The sequence below is a fragment of the Colletes gigas genome, unplaced genomic scaffold, assembly GCF_013123115.1.
Source record: "Colletes gigas isolate AHSC1104 unplaced genomic scaffold, ASM1312311v1 Colletes_gigas_Sc00002, whole genome shotgun sequence".
Classification (NCBI taxonomy): domain Eukaryota; kingdom Metazoa; phylum Arthropoda; class Insecta; order Hymenoptera; family Colletidae; genus Colletes; species Colletes gigas.
This window is the reverse complement of record NW_025106631.1, coordinates 90,801-101,550: the sequence shown is the minus strand read 5'-3', so window position 1 is coordinate 101,550 and position 10,750 is coordinate 90,801. Positions and strand designations below refer to the sequence as shown.

At 32.2% G+C, this 10,750-nt stretch overlaps 2 protein-coding genes across 2 annotated transcripts; one reads left to right on the top strand and one right to left on the bottom strand.

The window, feature by feature from the left end:
* The first annotated feature begins 292 nt into the window (after positions 1 to 292).
* On the top strand, positions 293 to 3,309 carry LOC122400721 (spindle assembly abnormal protein 6 homolog). The gene is made up of 4 exons (XM_043402329.1): positions 293 to 570; positions 762 to 1,288; positions 1,375 to 2,123; positions 2,386 to 3,309. Exons 1-4 carry the CDS (start codon positions 382 to 384, stop codon positions 2,934 to 2,936), a joined length of 2,016 nt encoding a protein of 671 aa, XP_043258264.1. The 5' UTR covers positions 293 to 381; the 3' UTR covers positions 2,937 to 3,309.
* A 1,809-nt stretch (positions 3,310 to 5,118) lies between these two features.
* On the bottom strand, positions 5,119 to 9,060 carry LOC122404412 (pleckstrin homology domain-containing family M member 1). Its single transcript, XM_043408349.1, has 3 exons — positions 7,125 to 9,060; positions 6,259 to 6,894; positions 5,119 to 6,186 (listed from the first exon to the last, which is right to left on the bottom strand). The coding sequence occupies exons 1-3, from the start codon at positions 8,514 to 8,516 to the stop codon at positions 6,022 to 6,024; spliced, it is 2,193 nt and encodes a 730-aa protein (XP_043264284.1). The 5' UTR covers positions 8,517 to 9,060; the 3' UTR covers positions 5,119 to 6,021.
* Positions 9,061 to 10,750: the final 1,690 nt, after the last annotated feature.

Below are 10,750 nucleotides of genomic sequence, written 5' to 3'. Positions count from 1 at the left end.
TTTTTTTGGGAAATTTTCAAACATCTACATGAATAATACAGAACGCATCGATCCATCTCATTCTGTCTAATATAAATTTGTTTAAAGAGTGATCCGAATAAAAGAAAAGTTACATGAGCAGATAAAAAAGGCGTAGATTTAAAAAAAATGAATTTCAGTGGGAGGGGCGTTAATATCAATGCGTGATGCTGAGATGGCACCACTTGAAATACGCGTGCATCAACTGGGCATGTAGGTTACAGAATTTGAAAGTTTCAATGCATATTTTTTTTAGTTTACGAAAGTTTGACAAATGAGACGAAAATTGAAACGCTATCTCCGTTATCTAAAGTACTGGATGGACAGGGACTAACAAATGATCCCCGTACACGCAGGCAAACGATGAATTATTTGAACAATTCAATTGGGAGTGGAGTGACGGGCGATTCTGCCCTTCAATTGAACAATGTCGAAGTGTTGTACACTAAAGTGCAAAGAGTTTATATTAAGCCGCAACATAAAGAAGAACGTCAGCGCGAACTTAGGGTCAATGTGGAAATTCATGCCGGTATTAGCCCTGTTTGTCGTAAGGTAATATTACGTGCAATGATTACATTAACCTATATGCACTTTGTTGACAAATAATCCTATGCAACGTTCTTATGATCTCGTTTTAATTATCGTTTTTATGTTTTCATTACTTAAAAGAAGGAATAAATTTCTAGAAATTTTCACAGAAGTATCTGTTCAATTTAATAACATATCGTGTATTTATATTACAGAGTTTGTGTGTTTTGTTAGCAGATGATGATGATCCCTGTTTTCTTTACTCGTTATTTATCTCGGAAGAGGATTTTAAAGTTTTAAAGTCCCAACAGGGACTATTGGTAGATTTTGATAATTTTGCGACTCAGTTAATATTTTTGTTGGAACAATGTCAAACACCGCCGGCAAATTTATCAAAAACGCCACAAAAATTCTTGTTGCTATTGGCAGAAGAAAGCGGAGAATGGATATTCAAATTGGTAGAAACAAACAATTTCAAACATTTGTGTCATTTAAGCCTGAACATTTCGCCGGCTAGCGATTCTAATTTGAAAACTCATATGGCTATGAAAATTAAACGGTTAAAAGAGAATATTCTACAACAGACTAGAGATGTTGCTACTCTTGAAACAAGATTAAACGATTTATCGAATAAGATAGAATTAAAAACTAAGGAGCTAGAACAATTGGAACATAAGTATATGGTAGAAAAGAATGAAATGCAATTGTCTTTATCCGAGCAAATAAATGTTGAAAAAGACAGGTTAGTGGTAAAACACTCTTAATTATCTTGCATTCTATTTAAAATATTTATAGAATGTTTATTAAATATTATGCGTAATCTTACAGATTTGCTAAAGCTCGATTAGAATGGCAATGTCAGAATGAAAAAGCCAAGATAGAAGTAGAACATAGACATTCGGAAATTGTAAAACAATTACACACAGAACTGGCAGAGTTACGTACACAAAATTTAACGTACAAAGATAAGTTGTCTCTTCTGGAAGCAACAAATATGGAACAAATTAAGCAACTGCAAAATGTCGAGAAAGAGCTTAATCTAGCTCAGAGAGATTTAAATTTAGTGAGAAAACAAAATTCGAAGCTAGATACAGATTATCACGAAAAAGAGAAAACTGTGAATAGTTTAAGAACGAAAGTCGCGGTACTTGAACAAGAATTAAAGGATAAAGGTATCCTTACTAGCAAACATACGGAAATGTTAAAAACAGCAAAGGAACAGAAACAGCACTTGGAAGATTTGTTAACCGAGAAAGAAGGCCAGTTACAACGTAAACAAAATTCTTTGCGAAATTTAAGCGACGAACTAGTCAAAGCTAACGAAATATTGACAAAATTACAAAACGAACTCGCATCGACGAAATCTAAATTAAAATTACGCACCAGCATAGCACTCGAGCAAGAGCGGCTGTTGGATACTAAACAAAAGGAAGTTGGTCAATTAGAAAGTAAAATGGAAAGTTTAATTAAAGAAGCAAAAGATGGGAAAACGGAAGTTGAACATTTGAGGGAACAGCTTAAAATCCAACAAAATCAATTGGAAGAGAAGGACAAAATAATAAAAAATAACGACAACGGTAAAAAATAATTTCTTTCATTCGTTATTAGAGATTTTAGAATTTGTCAGTGGTTTATACATAGAAGAATAATTTTTTAATACGTCAACATTTTATTCGATAGGAACACATTGTCTGTCACATCCTATAACTTTTCTTTTATTTTGCTCATAGTCGGGTCTAGTCGGGCTTCCTACTTTTATTTCAAACTTTTTCTCTTTAAGCAAGAATTAAAAAAAATTTGTTATTTCATATCAAATTTTTTTTGTTTATGTATTTGCAGTAATTAGTTGGTTGAATCGACGATTAGCAGATAACCAGTCTCCGTTACAAAATGCTGCAGTAGCAGCGCCAATTACTGTACCTTCTTCGATTCAATTGACATTGCCTAGAACAAACAAATTAATGGGTAATAAGTTTGAAACACGTACGCCTGCGCCCAGTACGGTACAATCAAATACATTATCTGGATTACCAATGAGAAATCCAATCGTGCAAAATCCAAATATAAATCAAACTTCACGCATTACGGCGCGATCGATGGGGGTTGGTATCACCGATAGTACAATGGGGATATCAACGTTTAACAAAAGTGGTCAAATCTCGAGTACCAGTACACCTATGGAACGTATTAATTCTTTAAACAAGTTACCAGGAAATATCGCGGGTCCTTCGTCGATGCCAGGCGTCGTAGAAAATAATAATCCATCCGTTCCATCGAACAGTACAAAAGCTAAAAGTACAACCGTTACGCTGCAAGGTGGATTAAGAAGGGCAGGTTTGTCCGACAAACCAATTCTGCCATCCGCTTATTTCCCCAAAACATTACATTGATCGCAGACACAACAAACGGAGATTGCCAGTAGAAACATAAAGTAGTAAATACATACATCAAAGATGTAATATTGCCGCTGAAAAGAAATATTACTAATTAGGCAAAAAAATATTTAAGATACGAGCTGGCAATATTTCAAGTTTGATGGCGAATGACAGTACAAAATAGTTACTCAAATAATAAGTATTATCGAATGAAGTTTCATATGTCGAGTTTAAAAATAATGATATTTCAACAAAAATTAATATGCACGTATCGCGAGAAAGTAAACGTATTATGTAGTTGGATTCGAATAATCGAATTCTGTTTCATGGAAAAAACACACTATTTTCAAATAACGAATATCTTTTTTTTTTTTTTAGTAAACGATAACCTAACTGCTCACTCTCAACGGAAAATAATATTTAAAATCCTAGCAGCTTATATTTCTGCACATAATATGTACCTGTAACCATAATATTAGCATTAATAAAACAGTCATATAATTTTGGAAAAATATACAATAACATATAATATTACATAAAATTAAACAAAATCTACATTGATCGCGTACGCGTTACACGTTTTCTAACGATACTAAGTACTTAAGTACGCGTATCGTGATTTCAAATTTCGTGTTTTCGTGTCGCCTTAAATTTTTATAATACAAGTTTCATTATCATGTGTTTAGTTTTCAAATGTAAACGATCCAATTAATATTTCGACTTCTTTCGAAATTTAAGTGTCTGATTACCGACAATATGTGATCGTATATTATAAAATCAATCTTATTTTGTGAATAGGTAGAGGTACCTGGAAAAATATTAATTATAGTTTGCAAAGATTATGTAAATATTGTTTCATAGAAATCTTTTGAAAGTATGAAGCTTCAACTTTGGCATAATGAACAAGAGTATTAAATATGATTAGAAGTAAGGAAATCAATGTGCCTTCCAATACAGTTTAGACTAGAAAAATTCATTTCATTTTATTTAAAATTTCCATTTAACAACATTAGCGTAACATTCTTTTAGAATTAATGTATATTTTTTATACCTGAAATACACTAAAACATCATAGTTACGAACAAATTAATATAAATATTACGTGTCGATAAATTTAATATTTTTTATGTGCGTGTGCCCGCGTGCGTGTTTGTACATACATATACGTATTATACATATAAGACGTTTCTTAAAATGTATTTTATTTGGCAGATATATGTAGTAGGATACCTTATACTTTCAGCGTTTTAATTTACAATTATCTGTTAACAGGATCAAAATGGTAGTACAAATGAAATCAATGAAAAAGTATAAAAATTGTGTGATTTAAAAAAATGTAAATATATATTTAAAATGTGTAAGATTGACAAGCCAAGCCAAGCCAAGCCAAGCCAGAACCAGAGTTGGACAAATTTTATTCGCGATCAACGAATAAAACTTTTCGATTAATTCGTAAACTAACTTCCATTTGGGTTTCAGTCGTAAAAACATCTACGTAAGAATGAATGTTTTAACCTGACATTCAGTCGAACCACAAGCCCCGCAGGCTAAATCTAATATTAAAATGAATCGAAAAAGTTTATTTGTCAATCGTGAACAAAATTTGCCCAACTCTGACCAGAATCACGTATTGTTTAAGAATCTCTAAATTTTCTTTCGTTCACACGAAATATTTCTATCAACTTTAATTACTCTACATAGTTTTTTCGATACATGAATTATTTCTAGTCTATAAGGTACTTGGTATAATATCACATCTATTCCAGTAATACAATGATATATGTAGATAGATATAGAGCATATAGTTTGCGTATACTGGTTATCGCATAAAAAATAAACGTAATAGGAATTGTTCGATAATATGCATCGTTTTTACAAAATTTCATTCACACCTATACTAACGTTCTAAAACATAATAAAAGCCAGTATATACAAATTTGAACTTTTATTTACATTTTATTACATTAAAATTAATAGGTTTAGAATATATACATAGAGGATGTAAATCCGTCGATTATAAAGCATGATGACTTTTTGCATTATATAAATATAACAACAGTATTAAATACAATAAGTATAAAATAATTTGATAAATGATCGATCAATATATTTTACTACATTTTGTACATAAAATTTTAATAAAAAGTATATTATGTATATAAATATATTATATTACGTATATTTAAAAAGCCATCCATCTAACAATTTAAATAAATTTTCGTTACTGTATAACGTGTCTATGAGAAATTTAAACGAAACGTAAGATTTAATTTATTACATTACACAAATTCTTCCCTAAAAATATAGCAATAAACAAGACAACAAACACCATCGTGTAGAAGAATCGTACCCCGGTAATTCTCATTTTACGAATTTTCAGCTTTGAGAGAATTAATTTTACCAAGTTTTACGAAAAAGGAATCGTAATTAACTGATTCGTAAAAGTGAGAACTACGTGTATTTATAGTGTATGAAAAAGATATAGCAAACAAGTAAATTAAATATGATGCAAAAATAGGAAGATAAGAATCTAGTGTGTAGATGACAAAGTTCAGTAAAATACAAGTATTCAAATAAGTGTAACCTTAAATATTATTGCCTACTATGTACTTGCACAGTTGGTTAAATTTTATTCTCGAAAATCTATTTTTTTCCATCCATTATATCAAATATAATATGTATGTGTACATATTTTGGCCACGGGTTTGCTCATCCGAATATTGGTTTAAAAAATTCGTTAATAAATTGTAATTTTTAAATGAATTTACGAACAAAATACACGTAGACGTTTACGAATCAATCTAAAATTTTTACTCGTTATTCGTGAATAAAATTTACCCAGCTCTGCATGCTCGTCCCGAAAGTGTACTAATTAGTGTACTAAAAACTTACTCGCATCTCTTCTACCGACGCACGCTACGTTTCAATTTCAATGTGTAATGTTCATTCCTTTGCGGGTATTAAATATTCATTACTAATTTTTAGGAAAAGAAATTTTAATAAAAAAAAAAATTTCAGTTGAACAATTAGTTCATAAAAACACCAATACTGTACGCAAGTTTGGAATTAAAAATATGTAACGCGTCACGATATACTTTTATTAATTTGTATTAGTTGGACCTGTCGGAGCATCATCCATTGATAATTCTGTACATCCCATGTCTAAAAGCGGAAGGTCCATTTGTTTCCGCCTGCGTTCACATTTTGGACATGGTTTATTTGCATTTAAACATTCGTCGTGAAAGACTGCATTACAGACATCGCACTGAAACCATTCCATCGATTAACCAAGTAACTACTTTCTCATTCTTTATAATACTATTCTTGATCAACTTACTCTATATGTAGATTCCATATCAAAAGGATATATTACGTTTGGATTATTGCATATTTCGCATATAAAACCTTTTTGACTACAAAGCCAACAGTTTATAACATGACATCTTGCGAATTGTATTACCTTCTGTAGTTGTTGAGCAAGAATTCCGTTAGGTATGTCAAGAAGATCGACAACAGAATATTGATGAACGTGTTCGTATAAATAGTCTCTAGGTGTAAGTTTTTTTTGCAAAGATTCGATTATAGGTTCACGGCAGGTAAATAAGTAAGCTCTTAATAAATTTAATTGAATTCTTAATGATTGCAATTGCGCCATAGTATCTACGGCCATATAAATTTGTGGGTTTAATACCTTAAGGTCTAATAATTTTGGACAATTGTGTAAATATGCCGCAGCTTTATTGCAAACAGAATAATGCTTTAGATCCCAATTATAAATTACCCTCGATGGAATAATAAATTCGTCCTGAGACATACATTTGGAACAATAATAATTACCAGAGTAGGAACACACATGAGCTTTTGAAAAAATCATGCCAATCGCATGACCACATTCAAAGCAACAATAGTCCTGGGTGTCCAAACCCTTTTCTCTGGCTAGTTTCCCCAATTGTTCATCAAAATTTATCACCGCCTAAAATTATTTCTTCTTTGAATAAAATTACTGAAAATTTATTGCAGTAGACTCTTGTATGACGCGAGTTCTTACAACGCGTAGCGTAGTTTAAACAATGTTCGATCGTTACTAATTTTAAACATAAACAGTAATAAACATTTTTAACGTGCTGTTACAGTGCTAATAAAAAATTAATAAGTCGTATGAATTTAATTAGCAGTCGTTAAATATATGTAGTTAAGTTTTACCTTGATTTCCGATTGAACTTTAACTCCATCGTCGGATGATTGTTTTTTCGGATATTTTTCTAAAAGTTCTTGGAGGTTTGGTTTCGACGTATTTCCAGTATTGTGATAGCTTTGAATAATCGAATCGTACGTAGGTCCTTCGGCTGGTGTTTCAGAGTCATGCGATATTACAAATGAACTTAAAGAAGATTCACAATCTTCGAACAACGTCGACCAGCCTAATCCTCTAATTAATGAATTTCCTACGGTAGCTTCGATAGCATCCTGGGACGTTGAACGATTCTGTACAACATTTTCAGTTCCTGAATCTTGAATATTGGGTATCGCGTTAGTTTTTACATCGCTGTTTGGATTACTAGTATCTAAAATCTGTTTGTCTATTTCTTCAATTTCTTGTAAATTATGTTCCTCCGTGCCTTCTATAGTCGGTTCCCCGGCTTCTTGCGTATCACATTCCTCTACTCGCCGCACATTTTGTTCCTCCGTTTCTTGTACATTTTCTTCTTCTACTTCTTGCAAAGGTGGAGTATCTCTTAAATTGTTGGTCAAATGTCCTGCACCGATATTGTTTGATTTCTTGTTAGCCAATAACATTTTTAAATCTTCATTTTCCATAACGGAAGCCACATTATTAAGGGCATACTGCGACGAATTAAAGGACTCTAAACTACTGATAGAACTAGCTGTTTCGATATCAGCAAAATTTTCATTACTCGCTACATCGGTAGTTATGGTTTTCGCAATGTCTATTGCACTGAATACAGGACAAGATTTCATCGGCAGTGACCATATTCCTGCTAGTAAAAGAGGCGTACTAGACCAAAAATTCAAGAAGTTACTATTACACTGTAGTTTAAAATTAACGTAATCCAAGCTTTCGATTAATCTTTCTGTAATTTCTACAAAATCCAAATCCCTAATAAACGCAGAACGATTGTAATATGGCTTTAAAGCTGAATGTTCTCTTCTTATGGAACAGAGGTAGTTAGCTAAAAGTCCATCGTTTAAGGCTAAACGTATCCAAGCTCTGCAATATCCAACTTCGGTGGTAAGCTGGCTGGACGCTTGTATTTGGTCTATAATCTGACGATGAGAGTATACTAGTAAAGGACCCCAAAAGCTTGGTTGCGGCATGGCATCGATATCCGGATCACTTAGAACTTCGGTTACTCGATTTAAAAGGCTGTCTTTCAAACCGTGTAAGAAGACAGCTTCCAAAACAGAGCAGAGCGTGATACTTTCTTCGCAGTTGCCAACTGCTCCACCTTCTTCCGCGCGCGATGCTATTTCCACCTCCATTACGCTGGTAATTAATTGCTTTTGCAGCGATTGTTTGATCAATATGTTTCTTCGATTTGTCAATGAATTTACTGACTTGAAAAACGAATTCATTTTTCTTAATTTCACTTGCCACACGAACTGTAGTTGTGCTGTTGTAAGGTATTCTCTCGAGCATCTTCGCGATTCTAATATAGAAGAGTTACCTAAACTTGAGAAGGTAACTCGATGGAATCGTTAATAATCGTAGCGATACGACGTAGTAGATATTACATAAATTACGTTCGCACGAGTCGAACATTACGTTGATACTGACAAAGAAATAAGGAAGTGCCGCAAGAAGGAATACAAATCATTGCGCGATAAGAAAGGCATACGAACTTCGAACCAGTTGTAATGCATTCCAGCGTTATCTCTTTCGTTGTTGAATGTACAAGAAATAGGTTACAACACATAAAAACAAAACAGTAAAATTAATCTGAAACGTATCGTCGATTTTGGGATCTCGAATTTCTCATACACTTTTTCGATTTCGAAAGTGTTTTCCGTCATCTGACGAAACGACGACTTTTTAATTTCAAACAGAGAAAACTATCGTTCATCGTTCATGTATGAGTCACGAATCAACACATTTCTATCACTTTGAACCTTTTACTTATACCCTTATTACACATCAAAGCGATAGATCGCGCTGCGATCTAAGGTGTGTCCGAAAATGATAGAGCTGCTAATATTTAATTTTTATCAATATAATTAATAGATTTACATGAATATTTTATAAATTATATCCTATCTAGCATTTAACAGTAAGTACCATTACCTTACCGTCGCATGTTTTAATTAATCTACGTTTACGAATTACCGATCTTTTCAATACATTCTTCCAGACAATAGATTTTCGATCGAAAAAGTATGGTGAGCAAATCATAATCGATATCTTTTAATTCGTAAACCATGCTCGAGCGGATAACATTATTTTTTTTTAAATCGATACTCCCAGTTTTGGAATTTTGTCAAAAATTATAGGAAATTGTTTTTGAGTAGATTTTGATCATTTATGACTTGTATTCTTCCGACAAATAATGCTTGTTTTGTCAGGTCTAGGAATGTCCTCGACATTTGCTCAGATTTTAATGCGAAAAACAGGAATATTTAATAGTCGAACAATCAGTTTCTAAGAAAACTTTTATTATTTAGAAGTTTGTATGTAAGTATTAGGGTCCATTTATTCGAAAGAAACGATGTTTCGAAGTTTGAACGTGTTAGCAGTTGTTTCAAATACACACTGTTTCGAAAATATTCATTTCTCTGGATATCGTGTGTATACAGTAACATCTCCGATCATCTGGAAACATTTATTTTTAATTATTTATCACATGTAAATCTATTTTATTTACTGTCCTGTAGAATAATTAATAATAATGTTACAATTTCCATAACCAAATTGCCGATAAAAACTACCAATAAACATAATAGATAAAATTATAGAAAAAAATAGCTTTTTCTACTAGTAAACATTTAAGAAATGATTTTTCATTAAAATTATGACTCGAACAACGCTGTTGTTCGACAATAAATTGTAATAAATAAATAAATTTTTTTATCAAGGCACCGTTTACGATTTTGGTTTTTTCAAATATTTTCATAAGGGAAAATTTCAGACATTTTATTAAGAAGACAATATTAAGAAGATTCTACTGGTTAAACGATCCGTTGTTGGTCGGTTACTGTTAGCAGTTTCGTTACAATACCTAACTATGTACTTAAGTATGTACTGGTTTTAATGAACAGAAACGATTCATTTGGTATACTGTATCCGTTCGGCGTGTATGCATGATGTACATACATATTTCACTTTCTGTTGGCGATGAGGTAAGCGTATATTATTACGGCTATCACGACACTGAAAGTACTTGAAATAATTCTAAATAGACCATGCGTTTCCTTCATTCATAATAAACATTTCTCACATTTCGACAAATATACTTTTTAATAACGTTCAAAATCGTTCTATTCGAATGAACTTGCAAGTATAAATAAATAAATAAATAAATAAATAGGAACGTCTATATGTATAAGTTTAATCATCTTTTCTCGATGTATTTAAACAATTATTAGTTATTACGTTATCTAGAATTGATCGTGTGTCCTATATTTTTCAGCCGCTCTTTTCTCGTCGGTACTGGAGCACAGACAGACCTCCAAATCCGGATGGTAAGTACGTTAGCTTATTACGAAACGAAGAGAGTTTATGAAACATATGACAGTTGTTGCTTTAGCTTCTAAAACCAAGTTCTTTCTTGTTATACCGTTCCTATATTTAGATGTGCACTTAGCGCATCTGAAAT